Raw genomic sequence first — 13,825 nt, forward strand, 5'->3', positions numbered from 1 at the left:
TTCTCAAGTGAGGAATACCGAAGGGCTGAGAAGCACCTGAAAAAATGTTCAACATCCTTAATCATCAGGGAAATGCAAATCAAAACAACCTTGATATTCCACCTCATTCCAATCAGAATGGCTAAAATAAAAAATTCAGGTGACAGCAGATGCTGGTGAGGATGTGGAGAAAGTGGAACACTCCTCCATTGTTGGTGGGATTGCAAGCTTATACAACCACTCTGGAAATCAGTCTGGCGGTTCCTCAGAAAATTGGACATAGTACTACCGGAGGATCCCGCAATTCCTTTCCTGGGCATATACCCCGAAGATGTTCCAACCGGTAAGAAGGACACATGCTCCACTATGTTCATAGCAGCCTTATTTATAATAGCCAGAAGCAGGAAAGAACCCAGATGCCCCTCATCAGAGGAATGGATACAGAAAATGTGGCACATTTACACAATGGAGTACTACTCAGCTATTAAAAACAATGAATTTATGAAATTCTTGGGCAAATGGATGTATCTGGAGAATATTATCTTTAGTGAGGTAACCCAATCACAAAAGAAGTCACTTGATATGCTCCAACTTATAAGTGGATATTAGCCCAGAAACTTAGAATACTCAAGATACCATTTGCCAAACACAAGAAAATCAATAAGAACCAAGACCATAATGTGGATACTTCATTCCTCCTTAGAAAAGGGAACAAAACACCCATGGAAGGAGTTACAGATACAAAATTTGAAGCTAAGTCGAAAGGATGGTCCATCCATAGACTACCCCCCCCCCCGGATCCATCCCATAATCAGTCAACAAACCCAGACTCTATTGCATATGATAACAAGATTTTGCTGAAAGGACCCAGATATAGCTGTCTCTTATGAGGCTCTGCCAGTGCCTGGCAAATACAGAAATGGATGCTCACAGTCATCTATAGGATGGAACACAGGGCCCCCAATGGAGGAACTAGAGAAAGTACCCAAGCAGCTGAAGGGTTCTGCAACCCTATAGGTGGATCAACAATATGAGATAACCAGTACCCCCCAGAGCTCGTGTCTCTAGCTGCATATGTTGCAGAAGATGGCCTCGTCGGCCATCATTGGGAAGAGAGGCCCCGTGGTCTTGCAAACTTTATATTCCCCAGTACAGGATAATGTCAGTGCCATGAAGTGGGAGTGGGTGGGTAGGGGAGCAGGGAGGGGAGAGGGTATAGGGATCTTCCGAGATAGCATTTGAAATGTAAATAAAGAAAATATCTAATAAAAAAATCACATTAATAAGCTTTCAAGGAAGCTGTCTCCACCTTGGTCTTGTGTGCTATATAGCAGGGAATAATCTGAGAAAAATATGAGAGAATGTGGGTGATCACCAAATATTTCACACTGTCTTGTGTTCAGCTTTGGATGACCTATAACTCACTATGTCCACTAAGCTGGTCACAAATATATAGAGATCTATGTATCTCTCCTTTCCAAGGTCTGTGGTAAAAGATGTGCACTACCTTGCTTTGATTTTTTTTCTTGTTGATCTTAATTCATTTTAATTTAATGTTTGTGTGTGTGTGTGTGTGTGTGTGTGTGTGTGTATGCTTTGCCTATCCCTATCCCTTGTCTATTTCCCAAAAAGGCAAGAAGAGTGTGTCAGATTTCCAGGAAGTACAGTACATGAACTCAAGCACAGAAATTCCATAATCATCTAATTAGATTTTAAACCTTTGTGATAAAATCCAAATACGCCTTCAATATAAAAGCTGTGAAGACACTCAAAAGAGAAAGAAAAATTATCAACAAAATACACTCCAAGAATAATAAATATAAAGCTAATTATCTATAGATCATACTCAATGGGAGGAACTTCAAGCATTTCTCATAAAATCAGGAATAAAAAAATGGTATCTGTTTTCTTGACTCCCATTGAATATAGAGCTTTATGAATAAGACAAGAGAAAGCAATAAAAAGTATACAAACAGGTAAGTTAGAGGCCAGCATGTCCTTATTTGCAAATGTAATGCTTTTCTACATGCCAGATTCTAAAACTCTACCCTATTTAGATCTTCTAAAAAGTCCAGGAAAGTATCAAGATACAGACATAATATTAATAAAATTGATATCCCCTTTAACCAATAACATATATACGAATTAGGAAAACATTCCTAAAATATATGTTCCTAAAAACACATATCTTGGACCAAAATTAAACAAGAAAGCAAAATACTCCAATAATAAATACTTTAAAGCACTGATATAAAACTAAATTAAAGAAGATACCAGAATATGTAAAGACCTCTTATGCTCATGTATTGGAGGGAATACTATTGTAAAAACAATTATTGTACCAAATGTAACCTACAGATTCAGTGTATCCCAAAACAAATTCCAGTGACATACTTCACACTAGTAGAATAAGCAACATTAAAATAAACATAATATTAAAATATAAGTATTAGTATTATATGTAAATTCAGTTTAGGTAATGGTAAATTGAAATTGTAAGACCTAAAACTTGTGAAGACATATCTGGCCTGGAAAAACTAGAGGTCTGATGGGAGGGGAAGATGAGACGTGTTCAACATAGAGTATGTACTTATATAAAGATGTTTTTAAAAGACAATGTATGCAATGGCCCTTGTCTTTAATTCAGTGCTAACGAACAATGGAAGTACAGAGCACTTACTGTACTTCCTGTACTTGAACTCCAACTGAAATTCATAAGGCTTCTTACTAAGATAGAAAATGACTGTTGAAAACAAAACAAAACAAACAAACAAAAAACCAAGTCATATATTTCCAAACACTTTTACTAGGAATCAATATAGAACTGTTTTAAGAAAATTGGAGGCTAAAGTTATTCATAGAGATACTTATATGCTCTTTCACTCAAATGAAATATAGAGTAGAATTTAAGAGACGTTAAGCATTGACTAATAGTATTTATTTTTACATCTTGTGAGGTGGCAGATAGAGACCAAGGAAAAGAAAATGTTAATGGATGAAGCCAGAGATCAGCCATAAAAAGAGAATAATACTCAAGGATATTGAGGAAGCCCAGAAAATACTAGATGGGATGAAAAAGAAAACCATTTTTATATCACTAAGCAACTGTAGAATCTCCTAAAAAGTATGGATTGCAATCTGATTATCAGTTCAGGGTAAGTTAAAACAAAATGAAATATAATTTTTTAATCACAATGTGATAAAGTTAAGTGTGACAAAGACTAAGTAATTTGTACAGATTACATCTTTTAGAGATTATATTGAGGCTCCAATTATTCAAATAAAATTTAGAAAATAACTTGGTAGGTACTGACAAATTAGTGTTTATCACTCCAACAATCATTATAAAGAGAAATTCTAGATAATCTGTATGTGTATATACCAGTAGAGTAATCTAGAAATAGAAGAATCCTCACTTGCAATAGGAAAATGATAAAAGTTCCAGTTTCTATCATGAAGGGGATTTTGTGCTCATTGAAATAATTCTATGTACAGAGATGTGATACTCATCAGCGGAAAAGACTAAATACAGCTACACAATAGACCGCTATATGTGTAAACTCCTGAAGCAGGCTTAAGGAAGGCAGTAAATCAGAGAATACATAAAGTATGCCACATTTACATAAGACTGAAAATGGGCAATTTTACAATGTATAAGTTAGGAATTGAAATGATTTTTTAAAACAGAGCAAAGAAATCAACACAAAGCTTACAATGTGGCTTCCCTCTGGAGTACTGCAATGAAGGGAACATGCTTGAAGACAGGAAAAAGTGGGTTTAAGCAATTACAATATTTCTTAAGGAAAGTGGTGTAAAATGATTGTTTATATAATGAACATTTTCTCAAGATTTTCTGATATTTCAATACATTATTCCTCCATGGACTTATAAGTCAACATCAAGTGGTAAATTTGTATTGTTTTTGAGATACTACTGAATAATAAATATTCTTCATTATTCATACACTGATTGCCACAATGTAACCATTTACAACACATTTGAATGTCTGCATATCTAGTTAGCAAAATATATTTGATGAACAGTTACTTAGTTTTTTATATACGCTCCAACCAGAATGAGAGATTCCTGTCAGCCACCAGGAACTGCCCCAAAGCATCTGTCTGTCAGTGCTGTACTTTGCTAACAACATGGTGATGGTACAAGCTTCAATAGAGAAACTGGCTATAGAAAACAGGCACTTCTTTATACACATAGTATCAGTCTGCCTGCCAGCTTTCCATAGAAAAGTGTGTTCTTCTTTAAACTTGTAAGAACCTCAAGTTTATAGTTACAGATACTTTGGCAGAAGTATTTCTATGCCAATGAAGTAATACATTTGGAACAAACTTTATTATACCCGTATAAGAGCAGATTTCGATGGAATCTTCTGTGCTGTTTTTATGGCCAAATAAAAGCAACTTGGTCTAATATGACATAAATTTATATAAGTGAAAGATAAGCAATAACTAAGAGACAGAGTAGACTCAGAACACCTTAAATGTTTCTTAATCTTATGGTGGTACCAAATTCAATATTACAAACACACTCTTGATTTTAAAAATAAGGAAGATATAAGTAAGTCATGTTCTAAAACACCACCAAAACCACTGTGGCCATGTAGCCATTCCTGTGCAGGTTTTTGTCCATGGATAAGCAGTAATTCCTCACAATGTTGCAGGCTTCAACTTGAGTTTGACCTGGGCATGATCTGGTAATCATGTTTAAAATAAGTCCTTATCTAGATGAAAGAAAATATCTGAAAACTCACATTGTCTAAGATGCATGATTCTACAGTTCTTCATGTTATGTTGAATCCCTGGCCTTATACCACTTCTCCATGCTCACATCTACCACCCTTCACATTCCCTCCTTGAGAATAGATTTCAATGGGTGTCAATGATGTCAGCTTTCACTATGTAAAGACAATTTGAAACTCCTAACACTAATAGAGAAGACCAGTGTAGGATGGTAAACATGTCTGTGTTTCCCCTGAGACTCTTCCTACACTTTCATCTACCTGAGCATAGAGAAGAGCACAAAACCCTCTCAAGACTAAGAAACTTGCATTCTATATTGTCTTCTTTGTCAGGCCCTTCAGAATGGAGATACAGAGATCATGAAGTTACTGTTAGAGAACTCATAATTACATTGAAATTAATTTGTATTGACTATAGAGAGTCACCCTGCATAAGACTAACAGAGAAGGATCACATTTTAAACATCAGTTACATTTGTTTCAACACAAAGGATGTACTCTCATTCTTAAACTTAATCTTTCCCTATCTTGCTGCTTAAAAAATGAAAAAAATTATGATTTCAAGAAACATTTAATAGACACACCAAAAGTCTTTTCTATTTGGCAATGATCTAAATTTGATGGCTTAGTTCATTGTATCTAGTGGGCTCCAAGGACTGCAGGAACAGACAGGTGATTAAATTGCAGAAGCCATTGTTTGGCATTGACTACACACTCTTCTTTTGAATATTCCAACATGGTTCATTTTGCACAAATCTCAGTAAATGCCTTTGTCTTAAGGGGGAAGTCATTTAAAGAACTGCTTTCTCGAAAGGTCGCCTGACCTCAGTAGGATCACATAGCATTTGGGGAGAAACATACATCCCAGTAAGCCAGCACTGGAAGCCAGAATGGAAAATATTTCCACAGCCACCATGGTTTTGCCTGTGGAGCTCAGGTAAGTGGGTATGAAAGAAATCCACACACTGCAGAAAACCAGCATGCTGAATGTGATTGTTTTTGCCTCATTGAAACTGTCAGGTAGCCTTCTTGCCAGAAAAGCAATAAGCAAGCTGAGACTAGCCAGAAAGCCCAAATAGCCCAAGACACAATAGAATGCAAGAGTGGGCCCCTCGTTACAACAGAGGATGATTTGACCAAACTCTGTCTGCATGTCAACATCAGGGAAAGGGGGATATGTTCCCAGCCAGACTGCACAGATGCACACTTGAATGATGGAACCACAGCAGACTATAGCATTTGAGAATTGGGTCACCATCCTCATTTGTAAGGTGCTTCCTGGTTTGATGGCTTTGAAGGCTACAACCACAATGAAGGTCTTTGACAAGATAGCAGACACAACAACAGAAAATACAACCCCAAAAATCATTTGTCTCAAGACACAAGTGACTGTGCCAGGTTGGCCAATGAATATTAGTGAGCAAAAGAAACAGAGCATTAGAGAAACTAGGAGGAGATAACTGAGATTTTTGTTATTTGCTCTGATAATTGGTGTGTCCCGATAGTGGATAAATGGTCCTAAAATCATGGCTGCAAAGGCAGAGAAACTAATGGCCAGGGAGACCATAACAGCTCCTAGAGTATCTTCATGGGACAAAAATACCATAATTTTAGGGAGACACTGATTCCTCTGTTTATTTGGATACTGATCTTCAGGACACTTGATGCACTGATCCATATCTGAAAATGAGGCAAATTGTTTTATTACATCCCACCTGTCAATCTCTAGATGTACCAATGGGATGTATATCTTGCACAGAACAATTCTTGAATTCTTAAGAAACTGTCCCTGGATATATTAACTGAACCATAATATTGAACAGCAATAAATGAATAAGTTAATTTTTTCCTTAGAGAAAAATACAGATACACCCTGTTCATAATATATTTAAAAAGTGAGTGGATTTGAATCAGAAATGAGAGAATCAGAAATGTAGAAATGATGTTGATGGGAGATCAGATGACATGAAAATTATATTTGATTACTTATGAAAGAAAAAGAAAGTTCATTTTGAAGCTTTTACTTTTTTCCTTTCACTCCCATTGTTTATTAAAAAATATTTATCCCTTGAGGACATCATATATGCGTATCATGTATTTTGATCAACTCTACCAATGATTTCTTCCCCCTGCAACTCCTTTTCTCTTTCCCTCCAACAATTTTTTCTCCCAACTTAATTTCCTTCCCCCCCCCCTCTGACTTTGCTTAATGCTGCCTGTATGCATATCAATATAGGACCATCTACCTTAACATTGGCAGCACCATATATTTGAAAACAAACAAACAAAAACCTTGATCTTTCTTTCTAGCAGCCATCTATGGATAATAGCTTCTAGCTAGGAGTCAGAATTTGTGATTCTTTTCTCCATCCATGCTGAGATTTTTGTCTGGCTTGATCTGGTTTGATCTGGTACTTGCCTCTGTGAGTTTATGTGCTCATGAACCCTGTCATTTCTGACAAATTCTGCTTCCCTACAGGTACCCTTTCTGTGGCTCTTAAGACCTTCCTGCCTTTTCTACTACAGTGATCCTTGGTGCTCTTATCCCTGAGAGCTCTTGGTTGTTATTATGAGAATTACCAGGAGACATCTGATCTGGGAGAAGCTAAAAACTAGCAGGTAACCTTTTGAGATGGTTTCATTGTGGACTGTCAAGTCAACATGGATTTGCCCTACTAGGTAAGACTGAAGGAATTACATAAGAGGAAAATTTTTTCCTGTTTTAAGCACACACACAGCCACAAAGACACACAGACACAGACATACATACAAAGAGACACACATCACTGACAAAGACAAACCAAATGACAGACCAACAGATAGACAGACAGACACAGACACAGACAGACACACACACACACACACACACACACACACACACACACATCACCATATATTTGCTCTTTTCGGGAGATTTCTGCAGATTAATAAAGATGCACTCTCTTGTAGTGATTCTATATAGACATATAGATGATTCCTTAATTCTTAATGATGATTGCGAAAGACTCTCTAAAATTTTACAAGTAATTATTAAGCCCCATACAATAGGACTGCTATTAAGTCCTCTCTGATATTAAAACTACAATGAGAATTCTACCAGTCTTCAAGTGTCACCAGTAAATAGATTCTGATATAGAGAGCAGGCATCTACAACTTAGAACACATTCTAAGAAGCTGTAAATCAATTAACCAAAAGTCTTGAAAAGGGAACTAATGACTTAGTATATATATAAGGACAGAAAATAAGATATTTACTGGGTTTATCTATACAAACCCTCAATAATAACTTAGTCACAAAATTATGGAATTATATTTCAATGAACCTGTAGTGCTAATGACAGGTAATATATGTTACACTTTAATGGGTACATGTATAAACCATCTCTGTTGTAAACTTCCTCTTCAAATGATGATTTGAATTTATGTTTGTACTTTTAGTGAACTTCTGTAAATCAGGACTTGGTTGGAAAAACCCAGCAATCTATTCCCCTAGAAACAGTGAAAACACTAGGAATGAATACCTTGGAGGCCATTGTTACATCAAAGCAGGAGGAAAGAGCAAGATAGGAAGGAGGACAGCAGAGTAGAATAACTTAGAAAGTAAAAGGGAACTTAGAAGTTGGGAAGAACCTTTTAGAGAATCTTTGGAGGAGAGAATTTTTTGGAGAAAAACTTAGAAATAAAAACTAACATCACTTTTCACAATGTCCCCTTTTCTTCCTGAGACATTCACTGGCAGGCTTGTAGTTCCAGCCTCCAAGTTTTGCACAGATAAGAACAAAGGCTACTTTACTTAATCCCCAGCTGTTTTACTATGAGGTGCTAAATTCCAGAGGCTGAAGTTTCTGGCCTCAGGAGGAACTGAGAGAAGGATGCCAGATAGCCCTGCAAAGTACCTTAAACTTAAAAGAAGTATATGTTTTATTATTGAAAAGCAACCCTAAAAATCTGGCAAGATCAAGCCTTGCTCTCCCTGCAGCACCAATCAACTCTTTACCACTTTTGCTACCTCCCAGGGAGAGCTGGACTGTCAGAGCCTCTGAGATGAACAGTTAATAACTAAAACTCCCTAACATTTACTGACATCTGTATTTAGGAACTGTGGTATTTTCTTTTGATTCTTTCATTTTGATTTTTATCAAAGGATATAGCATTGTTTTAAAAATAATGCTGAAGGCAAGACATTTTAGGTGAATAGTTTTTCTTAGGGTAAAAAAAAAAAAAAAAAAGGGCTGGTGAGATGGCTCAGTGGGTAAGAGCACCCGACTGCTCTTCCAAAGGTCCAGAGTTCAAATCCCAGCAACCACATGGTGGCTAACAACCAGAGATCTGGCGCCCTCTTCTGGAGTGTCTGAAGACAGCTACAGTGTACTTACATATAATAAATAAATAAATCTAAAAAAAAAAAAAATGCTTGTTTTGGTTGAGTTCCTTACTATCCTGGATTGAACTCTGATTGGAAGTTTATTAATGGAAAAATAATTTTGCACTAAATTTTCAAAAAATATTTATTACATATATTTAAGTTACCCGAGTTCCTGTATTTTTACAGAAAGATTTAGTAAGACCCAAGAAACAGCTGGAAGAGTCAGATACAGAGATTTGCACCGAGGAGGAGGGTGACCCTGTAGGAGGACTAAAAGTCTCAATTAACCTCGACCCCTGAGAAGGCTCAAACACTAGATCGCCAACAAGGCAGCATACACCAAATTTTATGAGGCCTGCAATTCACACAGCAGAGGATAGCAAGATATGGGTTCATTCAGAGAAGATGCACCCAATCCTAAGTGGACTGGATGCCCCTGGAGTTTAGAGGTGTAGGTGTGTGGGTGGTGGGTGGTGAGGACACCTGCTTGGAGACAGGAGGGTGGGGAGGAGGTATGACATGTGGAACACTTGCAGGGGGGAGGGGGAGGTGAACCTGGGATAGTAATAAAATCTGGTGCGTAAATAAATAAATACATACATAAAAATACAAAAAAAAAACCCTGAAGACAAAAAGCAAAACTTTTTTTAAAAAATGAAAAAGTCTAAAACTCAAGGGGGGAAAATATTAAAAAATAAAATAAAAAAGGCACAGCTAAAGGTCAGTCTTTGAATATTTAAGACAAAAACAGTAGAATGGGAAGTCTTATTCACTAAGCTTATACTTGATTTGCTCTGAAAGACACTTGCATGGGACACATCATTAATTAGAAAAACAATTACAGAAAGGCACAATACTGCACACTTGAAATTCTAGCACTCAGGAGTGTTACCAGCCTGCCTGCCTGGTCTATACATATTCCTGGCCAGGTCAGACAGATTTTACAGTGAGGCCTTCTTTCAAAAGGAAAGAATATAAAAGAAAAGAAAGAAGGGAGGAAAACAATTGCACATTCAATTGTGAGTTTGTATATTCATTAATATTTCTAGAAATATCAGTAATGTATTGATCATATTATGCTATTAATTTCTCTTCCAAAGAGCAATTCAAACCAGATTTTTCAGTGCTATACACAGGCTATTTTCAGGGATAGTGTTTTTTTTCAAGGTTATAGTCCAAAGTCTATGTGCTTGGATAACTGTTCAGCTCATTCTTCCCTTTGATTTTGAAGAATATCCCATTTGATATAAGTATCTAGACATTGGCAGTTTGAAGAAAAATGATACATACAAAATAAAACTGGTTGAACTCCTACAGGAGAATAGATCCAATGTTCTAAGAAGCATATAATGAAATATTAGCAGCCACTGAAAAGCCAGTGGATTGTAGAACCTAGACTTGCATCTATTTGAAAAGGTATATGGTGAGCCTGATTAAATTTAGTTTATGTAAGAAACATTTTTATGGTGATAATTGCATGATCTGTGGATATAGCTGAGTCTAGAGCACATTTCTAGCACACACACACACACACACACACACACACACACACACATATATATATATATATATATATATATATATATATATCCTTAGCTTCTATTCCCAGCCCAAAAATGTGTTAAATGAATGATGATGATACAAATATTCTTCGCAGAATTATTTAGTAAACTGGAATTATATTACCCAATTAAAGTCCTGATATTCAGTAAAAGCAAACATGCATAACTGCCACCTGATTTTTTCAAAATTAATATTTTAAGGCATAGCACAAAAATTATTATTTCAGATTTTGAAATTTGTAAGTGCTGAAGTTCAACCATAATGAACTTCAATACTTGGTATGTGTCACAGACTACGAAGAAAAAGAGATTCAGTCACATATTCTTGGAAACACCAAGCCTTATGTTGATGGCACAGAAAATAGTGCTATGGGGTAAAGAAGGAAAGTTTCCCAGAGCATATTAGGTAAAAACTAAAGGCATTTTAAAGAGATTTCATTCCTAGAGAGTATGAGGTAGACATATTTTCTTGTCTTGCTATCCATCAATTTATCCATTCTCTGAGGAAATGGTGGTATTTGAATTTCATCAGAATACAGAGCAATGCCTGCTCCTAGAAGGGATGCAGGTGTGGCTGCTGTGTGACTTTTACATCAGTAGGTGGCAGAGAGGACAGGCATGGATACCTATGATTAGTAGTCTAACACTTCCCAATAAAAAGAGAGGTTGAGAGTCCACCAGGATAGTGCTACAGATATCTCAATGACTCCTAGGACCTCAAATAAGCCAGTGACTAGAAGAACTTTTTCTGGGACTGAAGAACATAATCCAGATAAGGAGGAAGACCAAGATATCCATCAGGCTGGTGTGATTGGGCCTGGACAGGGAGCTAGCCTGGGGAGTTTCCATTAAGCTGGCCATGGGACACGAAACAGGAAAGCTTGTGGGCTACAGTCTGAGATAATTTTCAGTCCTAGGTTCAGTGCTTCAAACTTGTTCACTCCCACTTCTCCCCTACTATAAACTGTTGGAATACATGAAGTGTCTTGTCCTACATATCCAAAACTATATGTACACATGATACTAGATAACAACAGGATATCTGACAGGAGTCCCAGTGAGATTCCAGTATTTATAGAGTAGCAGCATCCAGAGGCTCAGAGCAGACCAGCAAGTCATTGCAATGAACATTGGCAAGCAAAGAAGTTTGGACATAGTGGCATACTGTAAGCCTCACTGTGACACATTACAGCTTCCACAACAAGACGTTTTGTTTTGTTTTGTTTTGTTTTGGGCAGGGGGTGGTTACAAGGGAAGAGTGTGGATGGAAGGGGATGGTAAGATGAGTGGGATTGGGGTGGATGATGTAAATTCCACAAAGAACCAATACAAAGTTGTTGCTTTTTTAAAAGTATAAATAACAAAGTCTTGGTTATGCTGTATCTGCCATCAATGTTACTCCGATACAATGTTTTTAGGAGTTCCTCTCACTTGACAAGTCTGTATTTTGTCTCAGCTGTCTCTTGGTTGTATAATCATAGCAATATATATAGTTTCTCTGAAATTTAATTTCTTTGTAAAAAAAATTGGTTATATTAGTGTTCATTGCAAGCATGAAATAAGGTCACACTTTATAAGGCATCTGAAAGTTTATGGTATACAGAGAGTGCTAACTGTTTACAGTATACAGAGAGAGAGTGCTAACTTTACTAATTAATACTGCTACAGATGTAATAGAACCATTAGAAAAAGCAGGGTTACAAAGAAAAGAAACTATGAAGCTGCTAAGGGAACGGCTTAGGGAAGACCCAGAGGATACCCTGAGGATCAGCAAGCTTTGGTTATGTCATTTATGATCTGATCTTATCATCATCTCCCAGGCAAACCATAACCAGTGGTGATAGATCAATCAGCCACAGATCATTTTCATCTACTTTACAACCTAGGAATCAGTCATCTACTCTAGAGACAAGTATTGCCACCGACCAGAGTATTCTTGTTTAATAAGCTAAGATGAATTCTTGTCATGTTAAATTTAAATCATTAAAAGTCTAACAGTGAATCACCAAAAAAAGAAAGAAAAAAGAAAGGAAAAGAAAGAGAAAGAAGAGAGAGAGAGAGAGAGAGAGAGAGAGAGAGAGAGAGAGAGAGAGAGAAGAAGAAGAAGAAGAAGGAGAAGGAGAAGGAGAAGGAGAAGGAGAAGGAGAAGAAGAAGAAGAAACTAAACTCAGTGCATATGTGCAGAAGACAAAGCAGGAGCACCCTTTTGTGGTCTTAATTACCTAGGCGACTGAGCCTGGATGATTGCTGGAGCCCAGGAGTTTAGGACCAATCCAGGCAGCATAGCAAATAAAACAAACAGATAAACAAACAACACTAACAAAGTGACTGGGTTAAAATCACGACCTTTGGGGTTTTTGTTTTGTTTTTCAAGACAGGGTTTCTCAGTTCCTCCCTGGCTGTCCTACAACTCACTCTGTGGATTAGGTTCACCTGAAACTCAGAAATCCATATACTGAGAGTTGGGATTAAAACCTTTGAACCACACCCAGCAAGAAATTGTTTTAAAGTATTGAGAGTTAGCTACATAAAAATAACTGTGTCTTCAGGTGTTGTGCTACTCATCCCTATCCTGTGGATAATCATATCCACATTCAGAACCATTTCTAGACATATCAATGTACAGGACCTTTTCTAGAAATTTCAGCATTCAGAACTATTTCTACAAATGTCCACATTCAGAAACATTCCTAGAAATTTCCACATTCAGAATAATCTTATAAATACCTGTTTCATTTGCAATCTCTCCATCTGGACATGGGGCACAATCATAACAACAGAATGGTTTCCCTTCAACAGATGTTTTCCTAAATCCAAGTGGACAGCTTTCACTGCAAACAGATAAAGGAGTCTGTGGAGGAGACATGAGAGGTGGGAAGGCAGTCAATGTATGGCATTCAGTATTAGCATCCAGATGGTAAATGTCAGGAAGACATCTGTGTACTGTAACAAGCAAGAACTACCATGCTTTCATAAGTGTGAGTCCAATGTGTCTGTTCCTCTCTTACTTTCCATCACTAATGCTCTCTCTCATTCTCTCTCTCTCTCTGTTGCTTTATTTTATTTTATTGTTCTGTTATTTTTATTTTTATATAATGTATTTCATTGTATATTTAATACAATTTTAAAGTTTGCATATATTTTGATCATGTCCCTCCCCTC

The 13,825-nt window shown here is 36.8% G+C and overlaps 1 protein-coding gene and 2 pseudogenes across 1 annotated transcript in view; 2 read left to right on the forward strand and 1 right to left on the reverse strand.

The window, feature by feature from the left end:
* Positions 1-13,825, forward strand: part of LOC110295785 (vomeronasal type-2 receptor 26-like) — a 247,717-nt pseudogene that overhangs the window by 102,763 nt on the left and 131,129 nt on the right.
* Positions 5,523-13,825, reverse strand: part of LOC110288467 (vomeronasal type-2 receptor 26-like) — a 34,911-nt gene continuing 26,608 nt past the window's right edge. The window contains 2 exon segments of the mRNA XM_085839952.1: positions 5,523-6,415; positions 13,391-13,514. Of these exon segments, the coding sequence (XP_085696078.1) occupies positions 5,523-6,415; positions 13,391-13,514 (1,017 nt within the window).
* Positions 11,210-11,311, forward strand: LOC115030286 (small nucleolar RNA SNORA17; annotated as a pseudogene).

Source organism: Mus caroli, unplaced genomic scaffold, assembly GCF_978045245.1.
Source record: "Mus caroli unplaced genomic scaffold, Mus_caroli_1 scaffold_7, whole genome shotgun sequence".
In the NCBI taxonomy this organism is placed as follows: domain Eukaryota; kingdom Metazoa; phylum Chordata; class Mammalia; order Rodentia; family Muridae; genus Mus; species Mus caroli.